The sequence below is a fragment of the Amphiura filiformis genome, chromosome 2, assembly GCF_039555335.1.
Source record: "Amphiura filiformis chromosome 2, Afil_fr2py, whole genome shotgun sequence".
In the NCBI taxonomy this organism is placed as follows: Eukaryota; Metazoa; Echinodermata; class Ophiuroidea; order Amphilepidida; family Amphiuridae; genus Amphiura; species Amphiura filiformis.
In genome coordinates, this window is record NC_092629.1 from 5,102,891 (window position 1) to 5,116,787 (window position 13,897).

Sequence of the window (13,897 nt, forward strand, 5' to 3'; positions counted from 1 at the left end):
TTTTAACGTTTAAACAATAGCATCATTGCCATTAACATGCCTACTTGTTATTCGTTTAATTCAATCATTGATCATGAACTTAATAATTATTATAAAACAAAACATATATAGGATATTGGCTAAGAACAACATAATAACCTTTCTGATCGTTCCAGAATGCTAACAACTTAATATCGCATCGGCACATTAAAGATACATAACACTTCTGGAAATGTTTTAAGTTGATAATTATGACAAAGTTTAAATCAGTATCTTTTACAAATGGGACCAAGTTTCAAAAAGTGAGCCGAGGTGGGGGCTTTTTAAACTTGCTTTCTTTACGTTGTCAACGTTTTTTGGTGGATATCATCTACTGGTGTTCTGATATCAGCAAAGAGAATTGTTCTAGCTAATCTGTTGTGAAGTACTTGAAGCTGATATTGATTGGTTGCAGAACAGTTAGACCAAACACTGCTGGCATAGTCGAAATGTGGAATTACAAGTGCATTATACGGCATAACTAAGGTTTTATGAGGAAGGAAATACTTTGCACGTTTCACAACACCAATTCTCTTGGAAACATTTCCAGATAAATAATCAATATGTGATGACCAAGACATATTACTATCGAACTTAATACCAAGATAAAGGTGAACTTTGCATCGGTAATATAGTCGGGCATTGTGAAAAATCTAAACATTTTGCTTTGGACCTCGGAATATCCCTCGGAGCTACGCCCCTCGGGATATTCCTCGGTTCCAAAGGCAAAATGTTTAGATTTTTCACAAAGCCCTCCAAATAACCGATGCGCAGTTATTAACCTCTAACTATAACTCCAGTCACGTAATAATACTCGGTTAGAAATCAGATATCAGTTACTGTAATAGTAGGCTTGTATTTTATTCAGCAGCAAGACATTCCGATGGTGTAATCGAATTGGAATACCGGTTACAGGGATTCTAGAGATCGGCGATCCGTATATCGGACCCCAGCAAGTACAAAAATGTTTTCTCAAAATGTGATAATTACATTCAAAGGTCGTGTTATTATAAAGGTCATGAAAACGTTTTTAAAACTTTTAACATGAAAAAACACCACAGCAACATTTTAAAAATGTTGTCAAAATGTTTGGTTTTTTTTTGTTTTTTAAATATTTTGGCAAGCATTTAAAAAATAGTTTGACACATCTTAAATAATAAGTAAAAGTTTTGTGTTTGCTGGGTATATGCCGTATCTCATTCCGAACTTTGGTCAATAGAGGTTCCACCTATGGCGTATTATACCGTAATACTGAAACCAATATCCACATTTCAGTTATTTAATGTCTCCTTTTTTGTATCACAAAACATTATTGAATTATACGTAATTACAGGCATCCTAATTACTATATTTAAATCTGTTCGATTCGTTTGTTCTCTGTCAATCGAATAAATAATAATGTAGGAAGAGCCTCTTTAAGAACCCTAAAAAGTATCCATCGCATCAACCAATCACAGTAATGATTTATTCATTGGATACAGTGTTGGTCAAGTGAGCGAGAAGGATTACTAATAATAGGGATGACCAATGAACCATCAACTTGATTAGAACACTCCCATAGACATGCAGGGAGCTCAACTGTGCACTGCTTGCACATACATTTCTAAATTGATCTCATTCTTTTATTTTTCAATATTTTTCTGTAAAATTTAGGGAAGTTACTGCCAATTATATTTTGTAACTATCTTGCAAATTACAGCAACATAACTTATTTTGTTTTTCTGTAAGTGCGAGTCAAAATTGGTCCATCGCCACAGTGCGCTTAATTGCCAGTGGCTGAGTTTAGCACTGCTCAAGAATGGCACAAAATATTCAAATCAGTAAGATCAGGTGAAAAACGTGGCCTACTGAGCTGTAATTTGGCAGAGTTGCCAGTAATACCTCTATCATACCCTCTGTAAAAAGGTTAAAAAATTGAACAAGTAGATCTCGAGTTACAAATTAAATCACCAGCTTCCCTTTGGAATTTTTATATTCCTTTCAAATCATGTTAAGAAGACACCTTTCTGAACATAAATGTGAAGTTTCGTGCTCATTCGATGTATTGTTCACCTGATCTTAACCCTAAACGTTTTCTTATATTTAGGCCTATAACATCTACAACTTGCTGCTGGCTATACCTTGTTTAGGACTTTCAAAAGAAGTACCTGAATGTGCAACCATAACTGTTTCAAAATAGCCCGCGATAGTCATGCAGGTAACTCCGAGGTCAAGCATTGAATTGGTTTGAACAAAGATACTCATAATGTATTGAGTGCTACTTTGGTTTGAATGAGGAATACTACAGGAATACACATGAGCATGATGAGGATAATCTCTATTGTTGTGAATGAGTCAATGACCTTCAAAACTTAAGATTTTGTTTACATACACCTACTAATTGGTCATATTAAACCCAATAACATTGAAATTCTTGGTTGTGAAAAAAAAGTTCACCTACTTAGTGCAATTTTGATTTTGTGCCATATCGGCTATCTTGGATGATTTTGGCAAATGTCCTCTAAATGCATGATTTCAATGCCTTGGTTTGAAAAAATAAGTTATGCCAGTGACTAGTTAAGTGCCATTTCATAAGAAACCCTTTGATACTTTCACAATATGCTTGTTTCATGTTTGCAAATATGTTAAAATAAAGAAATATATAAAGGTAAATATATGCTTATGCCAATTTTGCTCCCAACTGCTATTTTTGGACCTTGTCATTTTATTTCGTTCAATGACCGGTCAGAATGGGAAACTTTGATAATTCATAATTCGAAAAGTTTTTGACCGATTTTGACCATTTAACCACCAAAATACTTCTGTTGATTAGTTCTACTCAGAAAACAATCTTTTGTAGCAATAGGGTCAACATGAAATTTTGATGGTTATCCCTACTAATAAATATGGGAGAGCAATGACGTTAGCATCGCTATACGTAAAAGACCTTAAGGAGTTTATTAACATCCTCTAAAAAGTTATGCAAGTGATGTTAAAGAATCAAGTTTCCCTAATGTATTCATTTATAAGCACTGATTATTTATGTATCACACAAGTAATTTTGCATGGTATATCAGAACCCTAAATATTTATAGTAAAAAATCATATTCAAATTCATATTAAGGGGCAGGTACATTGGCAATATTAATAACTTAACACTGTTCGCTCCCTGGTCCTCGTTGTCTTAATAGAGTACCGAAGTGATGACGTCAAAAACTTTTTTGCATTTCAGCATTTTATGACCATATTTCAGTAGAACATGATGAAAAACATCCACAGTTCAAATTTCAATGGGGCTAATTAGGTATTCATACGGCCATATCTCGGGCCCTCATGATCCGATTCCCACCAAATTTGGTCTGTGGATGTTTTTCATCATGTTGTACTGAAATATGGTCATGAAAATGCTGAAATGCAAAAAAACAAAATTTTATGACGTCACACTTCGGTACTCTATGCGTCCGATAGAAATAATCTGACTATAGTAACTTTTTATCCCACCACCCTTTTGTAATTTTTTTTCGTATATAGATTAGTATCTTATCACCAAATTCATCAATTTGGAATAAACCACTTTAAGTAATTATGACAGCAATTGAGTATACAAGCAATTTTTACTTCCAAAATTCAAAATCTTTTTTGACTGTTTTTAACTTGAAAATTGTAGTGCATTTTGTAATATTAACCCCAACACGGCTAAAGACCACGATATACATGATATACCACAAGAATAGCCATTGTGCATGCATGAATCCCACCTGATGCCATGACGCAATCACCCAAGTGCTATAATACTCATGGATCGCTGGACGGGAGAGTGACACCCCTGTGGCTACAGGCACGCGAGGGGGGCTAAGGTTCGAATCCCGGGGGTACTTAGTGATATTTTTGTTCATCTTCTCTTCTTTTTCGTTTCTTCTTTAACTTCCGATTGCAAAAATCGGTTTTCAGTGTTAGGGTCAATAAAGTATATTTTTAGTAAAGTAGTCCAGAAAGCCAATACTGGCATTTAGCCTACATTTCGATAGGTCTTGCGGTTCATTAATATTTATAAAATCATAAGTTGTAGACGTTATTCCCCAACAAAAAATATCATACAAATGAGGGCGGAATTGACATCCCTTATATTTTGATCTCCTTTATAGAACTCATATCATTCTTCTTATGTGTCAGCTTTAATTATCTCAATATTTCAGTGCACATGCTCCCCTCTAACCTGCCTTAATAGGATTAAATTAATTCAAATGAAGCCACTCACAAGGATTGTTAAGGGATCTAGAATAAGCGTTTATGGCGTTTCGACAGTATTTTTGTGGGACATGAGAGCACCTCAGACGTATCGAATTGCATTCTGAATACGAAGCATGTCTTTCTGATATCAAATAATTTTCATTTTTGAAATTCACGGTATAATACAAATTGTATGACAAATTATTAAAATTTGATATTTTTCAAATTGGTGATATATAACAGTCCTCGAATTATGTTTTTATAAATGTAATGATATATTCTTAAAGTGTATGTATCTGTGAGGAAAAGCCGACGATCAATTGAAAATTTTGACCTTTTATATTGAAGATATGGATTTGTTCCCCCCAAAGACCTATTTTTTTGGTGTTTTGGGAAAAAATCCATATCTTCAATACAAAAGGTCAAAATTTTCAATTGATCGTCGGCTTTTCATCCCACCTACATACACTTTAAGTATAAATCATCAGATTTATAAAGTTTACTTCAAGTACTGTTAAATATCAAAAATGTCAATTTTTAATAATTTGCCATAAAATGTGTACTACATTGCGAATTTCAAAAATTCAAAATTATTTGATATCAGAAGGATATTCTTCGTATTCAGAATACAATTCGATATGCCTGATGTGCTCTAATGTCCCACAATAAATACTGTCCAAACGTTCATACCCCTTCCCTTAATATCTTACAACTGGTTATACAAATTAATGTTTTCATATGTAAACATTATAAATTAATAGCCAACATATTTTACCCAACAATTGGTGTAAAGACAATGATTAAGTAAGATCAAAATGCTATATGTTTACTACATACATCTTAGAGTATAGATTATTATATACAAGAACTTAAAGAACGCTTAAAACCATTTCTCTCCAGCCTAACTGGGCTGCAGAAACAACAAAGCCTGCAAGGCACGAAGTAAATGGCCTCAACCGTAAGACAATGAAAAGCAAGCTAAGTGTCCGAGTCACGGCAGACAGAATGTTGAGACGGTTTTGGTGGCCCGTTTTGATTACGGTACAGCTTCAATAGGGATGGGCGGTAATTGGCGAATATGTAAGTATTTTAGGCAACAAGCAATTTTACAAGCACTTTTATAATAAGTAGATAAATGGGCATATCAGAGCAAAATAAGCATAATTTTAACTACTTTCTCTGAACTATTATTTACAGTTTCTTCCATTTGGTATAGATGAACATATCCATGTTTCATTAAGCACCTTTTAAAAGCATTTCTTGTTTAATGTGCGCCAGGTAAGGACAATTTTAAGTTTTGCATGTAGGATTTAAAATGCATTTTATTAGATTTGAATCTGACTCTAGGTTTGGAAGTTCTGCCTCACTAAAGTAAAATAAACGCGGGGATAACTTTATTAAATTGACGTCTTCCTATACTTTAACATACGTTGTATTCCTTAGATATTATACTGTTTTTTTTAATTAAATGAAATTATTTAAATTACATTATTATAATACGTTATTACATCTTGCAAACACATTGTTTTGCAGTGTAGATTATGTGTTATTACGATACTCATGAAAAAAATTGTAGAAACTGGAATATTTGTTCACTATTAATTCGTCACAGCAATACAAGTATTTACAGTGGATTGTAAATAATGAAGATCCCACAAACTAATTGTATCCATATCCATAGTTAATAAATAATATCATTTACATATAATTCATAGAAGAGCACGTGGGCGAGAAGAAATAATGTGAGGACCACTGCTATCTTTTGTTTACCTTCGTTCCATTACTCGTTGACTGCCGATAAAACGCCCAATAAAGACACCATACATAAATTCTCCCAGTCACATTTCCCAAATATGAAATTAAAAAAAGTCAAATTTTAATTTACTTCTTTTAAAGTTTGGCAGAGGCGGGGTTCGAACTCACGGCGCAACGCTTAGTACTCTATGAGCCTAGCGCCTTAGACCACTAGGCCACTTGTCTTCTTGTTATTCAGCTGAAACTTATTTAAAAATATAATCGCAACTTCAACATAGGCCTACCACGTGACAAGCAAAGGCAGAAAACGTATTATATTTTGGAATTTTATCTGCTTAAAACATTAATGTGTATTATAATAGAGCTACCATTATTTATATTGTTGAATTCTCAAGCGCATAGAGACAATTAATACGAGCGTCCTATGATACATACACAATACATAAAATCGATTTTGATCTTCGGCATTACTCGGTGACCTCCGATAAAACGCCCAATAACGCCGGTCAGTTAAAAAAATGCTTAAGTACATGCCCTATTGAGATAAGCAATCCTTTTGTGATATGTCCATTCATCCATATAATAATAGCAATCAGATTTTTGGATGGATGTTTTACACAGTGATTGGAGAAGAAGCTATGTAAATAATCAAAAGTACATGTCTACAAATTGACAAGGACAACTCCTTTTGTCAAAATTGTTTTCACCTATTTCTCAGTATGTTAATTAATCCGATTAATTACGTAATTTCGCCAGCGTATGATATATCAGTACTAATATGTAGGCCCAAGGAGGTTAGATATAGAAAGAAGAGGAAATAGATTACGTATCGCATAGGGGAGGAAGAAAAAAGGAAGGAGGGGGGGGAAGAGAGAGAGGAGAGGGAGACCGATGGAGTCACAGGGCTCTAAATTACATAGGCGTAGATCGGGGGGGGATAAATGCCACAATATTTTGCCAGGGGGATGGTCAATATAATCATCCCCCAATATTGACGCCTGTGTATTGGTTTGTGTCGAAATTAACCTCATATTTGGCCATTTTATAGCCACAGAATGCCATTTTTAGCGCTTTGCGCGAATTTATTCCACTTTTGTCCCATATTTCACCAGTTTAGTTTCAATAGGCCTATGCTAAAATTTTCGCGCGCATTTGTACCATAAGGTTCACTGTACTGGGTACTTTAAAAAATCCTAACCTAACCTAAAACATAACTTTAACCCTTAGATTGGAGCTCTACTAGAAGTAAAAATATAGATAGTGAACGAATTTAGTATTTCTATATCTATGTGAGAATGATACAATAGAGGCCCTGCATGAAATTATTGATTGGCTCCAAACAAAGGTTTTCAACCGGTGTCCTTCACCGTAGTTATGGCGGAGTGCAGTCCATTCAATCAAATGTTGTCATCAACCTATTTGATCGTAGTGCAGGATTATGTGTGTGAGACGAACTGTCACGGTAGATTGCAATCATGCTTTTGTTGAATGCATTTGAGTAGTCCGCCATATTTACGGGATGATACGTCGCATGCAAGGCCTCTATATGACATGATGAACATAGTCATTGATGCATCAGTTTTAAAATAGACTAGGCGGTTACCCATATTTGGCGGTTCTCGTCTGGGCGCGATTACCAGGCTGATGGTGACATGCCCATATGACAATTTTACTAATTTGACCTCAGATGACCCCAGGGTGACATTGGATGACCCCAAAATGACCTAAACTTATAACTCTAAATGTTGACTGTACCTACCAAGTTTCATGCCCATATATGAGCTTTTACTAATTTGACCTCAGATGACCCGTGGTGACCTTGGATGACCCCAAAATGACCTTCAAAAAATGCTGTTTTAAATGTTGACTGTACCTACCAAGTTTCATGCCCATACGACACTTTTTAGTAATTTGACCTTAGATGACCCCTGGGAGGGGACCCCGTGGTCGGATGACTTAACGAACATAGACATCTTCTTGCCAGGACAGAACTACACCCACCCACCGAGTTTGAGCCCCATAGGACCTAGTTTCATGCCCATATGACAGTTTGTAGTCATTTGACCTCAAATGACCCCTGGGAGGGGGCCCCGGGGTCGGATGACTTAACGAACATAAACATCTTCTTGCCAGGACAGAACGTCACCCACCCACCGAGTTTGAGTCCCGTACGACCTAGTTTCATGCCCATATGACAGTTTTCAGTCATTTGACCTCAAATGACCCCTGGGAGGGGGCCCCGGGGTCGGATGACTTAACGAACATAAACTTCTTCTTGCCAGGACAGAGCTACACCCACCCACCGAGTTTGAGCCCCGTACGACCTACGACGGCCTCACATTAGCAGTCACAGACAAAACCTAAATCTACAGAATATATCCATTACTCGTCGATACTCGAAAGAGCTCAAAATAAATAACTTAGAAAATTTTCTTGATGTCCTTTAACATGTTTTCATAGTTAACCATCGTTAGCCATGGATATCTATCATGAGAACTGACCGGTGACTAAGTCCGATTTATTGGGACGTTTATCGGCAGTCAACGAGTAATGCCTTTAGGAGAACCGTGATGTTAATATCTCTAATGTTAAGAGTTATGCAAGTGTAGCCATGTGATCATTTAATATTAAGACATGTATATTTTAGGTGTCACATAATTAAGTATTTGAAGATTTCTGATATACAATCACAAAAAGTAACTAGTGGGAAATGGTGGTCATAGACCACAAACCTAGCTGGGGCGTGTTAGTGTTGTGGAGGTATCTGACCCCTGACCCCAAAAATGTTCCCCTGGTCATGATGTTTGATGTCACTGAGTTTGAGTCCCATAATCCTTACATATGTCCAGAAAATGCAATTTTAAGATTTGACCCAGATGACCTTTGACTGACCTCTGCAAAATGGTTCAAAAATATTCCCCCTGGTCATCAAGTTTGTTGTCACCGAGTTTGAGCCCCGTACTCCTTACAAATATCCAGAAAATACATTTCTAAGATTTGACCTCTGCATCACCTTTGATCTGACCCCTGTAAAATGTTTTACTTGTCATGAGATTTGTTGTCACTGAGTTCAAGCCCCATACCCCTTACAGATATCCAGAAAATTAAATTATAAGATTTGACCCCAGATAACATTTGACCTGGCCCCAGCAAAGTGTTCCAAAATGTTCCCTAGATCATTAAGTTTATTGTCACCAAGTTTGAGTCCGGTACCCCTTACAGATGTCCAGGAAATGCATTTCAAAAATTTGACCTCTGCATGACCTTTGACCTGACCCCTGCAAAATGTTCCCCAGGTCATGAGATTTGTTGTCACCGAGTTTGAGCTCCATACCCTTACAGATTTCCAGATCATGCATTTATAAGAGCAAGTTTTAGGTATGTGGTATAGCCAATGCATGTATGCAAATTACATCATTGTACTATATAATATGTGGCAGAAGAAGCGTTTTGAAGGTATTTAGTTAAATACCGAGAATGCCCCTAATGACCTTTAACCCCAATTCTGTTTAGACCCTATGGGCACTGGATATAGCCAATACATATGTGCAAGTGACGTAATAGGGGTAACATGTAGGAGGAGAAGCAATTTGAAGTTATTGCCAAAAAGAAGAAGAAGAAGCAGAAAGATCGGATAGCAAAACAGTACCTAGCTCGGGGGTTGTAAACCCCCAGCTAGGTAAAGAGTTAATACATAATATTTTACTTCTTTGTTAACCGATTATTATATATTTTTTCTACAGCTACAAGAATACACAAATAATAATGCTTTCTGTATAATGGTTTCAAAATGTGTACATTACATATCCACATAGTGGTAATATTCTTGATTAACATTTTTTTATTTATTAATTAAAATTAAGCCACCTTTATAATGTATTGATCTCTGTACTTGAGAGTGTTACATCAATTAATATCAACAGGGAGTTAGTGTCAACTAGCAACAACTCAAGCAGATCAGTGCATCATGTGACTGATGGAAAGAACACACCTTAGCTCTTGAAACGTCACACAGAGTTAGTGTTTCAATTGGACTTTGTAGAAGAAATATTTGATTAATAGTGGTAATAGTTTATCTATATATTTGACATTTCCGGTGTGAGACCGATGATATTTGAATCAACGTTAGGCAAGGTTATTGAGCTACTTAAGGTACTGGTTGGCCTTTAATAAAGCGTGTTAGAAAGATGTTGATGAAGTAATACCAGACCGTTATATTGTTATTATGTACATACAATATGTGGATATAGTTTTACAATATGTGGATAAATGGACATAGCAGAGCAGTTTCTTTCATCTTGTATAGATGAACATATTCATGTTTCACCAAATACTTTATACAAATTGTCAAATATGGATATCACTCTCATCCAATTTTCAAACAGTTGCTAAAAATAATATTATTATTCAATTATTCACTATGTTATTAAATTATGATTTACTTTGAATCTATTTTTGACTCTAGGTTAATTGATTAGAATTTTATATAGACCTATTTATTTTACATGTTTATGTTTCATTTGCTTCATCGGCGAAACTGTTAACATCTAATAAATGTGTTTGTTACTGTCGTTTTAGCCTGTTTTTCCTTCTTATTTAAATTAAATAATTAGATTGTATTTAAAAAAACTAATTACAGTCTAGCGATGATTTAAAGGGGGACTCCGGCAATCATAACATTATGCCTTATGTTAGAAAAATAATTATCAAGCACGAATCACATTATTTAAAACAAACTCATATTGACTATAAAAACGAATAAAAGCAGTCGGATCTCAACACGCTATATTCAAAATTCCCGCGCCGAAATTGTCTAAGTGCAATGACGTAATGGTTATTTGTGTTCAATTGTCGTCAGCCTTCATTGTATTACTGGGACGTCATTGCACTCGGCGCCCGGGAAATTTGAATATCGCGTGTTGAGAAACGGATGTTTTTATTCGTTTTTATGGTCACTGTGAGTTTGTTTTAAATAAAACCATGTGATTCGTGCTTGATAATTATTTTTCTAACATATAAGTAATAATGTTGTGATTGCCGGAGACTTCCTTTACGAGCCTTTTTTTTCAAATTCAAAATTAACGATTTCATCATGATTCCAGCATACTGACGAACCCTGAATGACTATAAACCGCCCCTTTGTATTATAATGAATATTGATTAGTATTTGCCACGGTCGCTCGCTACTAGCGATCAGCGAAATGCCTCAGGCTCTACACGAGTTATATAGGTACGGTTTATAGTAAACTAGTAATCGTCAATAATTATACTCTAGATGAATCATTTTCCTGGCATGGTCACGATGTCCCTCTAGCAGCTTCAGGCGTCCAGTTTACCGGTAATTATTATAAACATCGTTGATCGAACTACCCGGCATATTCTGTAAATCATAGAAAACATGAAACAAATAGTGCGTAAATATATCGTTATGAACACGGCAGAGTGCCGAATACGCAAAATTGCTGTTCTGAGTAAACGTCGTTTGAAAATCTTGGTACCATTCCATTGGTCCTTCTATAAATTTAGAACATTCGTGAGCACTCATTTAAAATGCATATTATAGAAGTGAATGTACACGAATTATTGGCAATACTTGCATGTTCTGAAATATCGATATATCTCAAAACGAGTTTTAATAGCTATTCGGCTTTATGCTGTATCCAAAATGTCCAAAAAGGTCGAATACGCATACAACTACGTGTAAACCATAGCACGCATTCTTGATTTGGGGTTTTTGTGTAGAAAGTACTGGTTGTCCTAAATAAGTTATAAATAGTCATCCCTGTAATATTTACCAAAACCTCGAGGATTTTAAAGCAAAAAATAACAATAATGGCCTATATTTTGCGTATGATTTTCCGGGATTTTCCAATTTCACGGGCGCGCACTCACATTATTAAACCACAGCAATATCATGTGGGGAATGTTTGTACTTATTTTGGTATCACTGGATAGAAGATATACAGCTATACGTTGGTATCAAATATATTAGTATAGGACATGTAATATAGAAAATTCGGGGTTTCCGCTATACAATACTATAGATCAACATGATTTGTCTGCCGAATTCATTTATCGCACTTAGGCGCTATTCGTCCAAATCAAAATTTCAATAACTACGTCGGTGAGTAAGATTTACCATTAATTTTTGGTGGAAATAAAAGACAACCTGAAACATAATCATAAGCATACAAAAACTCAATTTGCTCAAAATTCCCGATTCGTCACTGTGCCGAATTCATAACGATATAATATACACACACTGGCAAAAAGTATTACAAACTGTAAGTTGAACTGTTATGAAGTCCAGTTACATAATTAGGCCGTGTAAAATTAATATTTTGGTTCTCGTCCCCTCCCTCCTCAATTTCTGGGATTTGTCAGATTTTTTTTTATAGATTTTTCAATTTTTTTAGACTTTGGAATGATTTATGAAATCTTCATACATATAAATAAGTTTATTAGAGAACAAGCATCACCAAGTCTTTTTGTGGTACTCTAGGGGGTTTATCCCTCAGAATCTCACATTTTAAAAAAAAAAAAAGGGCCTCATCGTTTCCTCGAGCACTGTTGGAGAAGACCGAAAACTACTGACAATGCTAATTTTACATTGGAAAAAAAACAACAAAAAAACACCTCCCTCACTCATCAATTCATGAAAATCCTCTGGACGAGAACCAAAACATTAATTTTATACGTCCTTATGTTGATGCAAAACACATACATTGGTTGACATTAGCAAAATTACTTGTTTTTTATCCAGTTGATTTAGTTGCAAGTAGTATTTCTATACTGAAAAGAAAAGCTGTTACCAACGTTACCTAATATTAGGTTTTCATTTCAACTTCCTTGTATGTAATGATCCTATCCAGAAATGAGTGACTACAATAGCAGCTGTTTCTGATTCCCTCCAATTTGGAGGGAAATTTCCAAATTGTTTATTAACTAACATATGGAGCAGGTCAAATCTAACTTCAAACTTGCCAGGCGTTTAGGCTTACTCGCAATACTAAAGTGATAATATCATGTCTGCAGTTATACAGGGTGTCTCAATAAAAATAGGCCCTATGGAAAGTGGTGCATAACTTAAAACATCGACAGTAAAATAAAAAAATTCTTAAAGATTCACAAACCATGAAGTGTCTGCTTAACAGTGGTGCAAAAATGATCCAAATCCGTTCACGCGTCACTGAGATAATTAAGTTTGTACAAATAGACAAATTTTTTGACCATTCCAATGGGGTAATACACGTTAACAATAATTGTAGTTTATTATAAAAGAAATAAAAGGAAACGCCAAGTGTTGCTGAGTTGGAGTTTAAAATCAATCAATCAATCTCCATAACTCGAGAACCACATGACCTACAGAAGTATATCTGTAATATCAATGCAATATTTGCCAAAGCTCACTATCATTCGCAATATGATGTGAACTAGCAAATCGCAATGATGCATTATGCCTCTTTTCTGTTATTGATGTTGTTTATCAATTTTTGTTTATTTCACCATCAATACTATCACCTGGACATTTAATTTTAAGGGAAACAATTTCTTTTGAATCAAATATTTCAGCCACTTCAATATAAAGTTCAGCCCTACTGTTGCTTGACAAATGTATACATGAACAGCGACATTTTAATGTATTTTTGTGGGACCTGAGAGCACATCAGAAATATTGAATTGCATTTCGAAAATGAGGAATGTCCATCTGATATCAAATATTTTTTTAATACGCGACATGATGCCGTTTTATGGCAAATGATTAAGAATTGATATTTTTGAAATTTTACAGTCCTGTAAGTGAATTGCATAAACTAATTGATATGTACGTACTTAAAATGTAACACGGACGAAAAGATGTCTATCATAAAAAGATTTTTTCCCCAAAACACAAAACACACACAAAAAATGGGTC

The 13,897-nt window shown here is 35.1% G+C and overlaps 1 protein-coding gene across 1 annotated transcript in view; it reads right to left on the bottom strand.

The window, feature by feature from the left end:
* Positions 1 to 7,656: 7,656 nt before the first annotated feature.
* The window catches only part of LOC140145808 (uncharacterized), a 54,859-nt gene continuing 48,618 nt past the window's right edge, over positions 7,657 to 13,897 (bottom strand). The window contains exon 27 of the mRNA XM_072167484.1: positions 7,657 to 11,362. Within this exon, the coding sequence (XP_072023585.1) occupies positions 11,315 to 11,362 (48 nt within the window). The 3' untranslated portion in view covers positions 7,657 to 11,314. The remainder of the gene's footprint in view (positions 11,363 to 13,897) is intronic.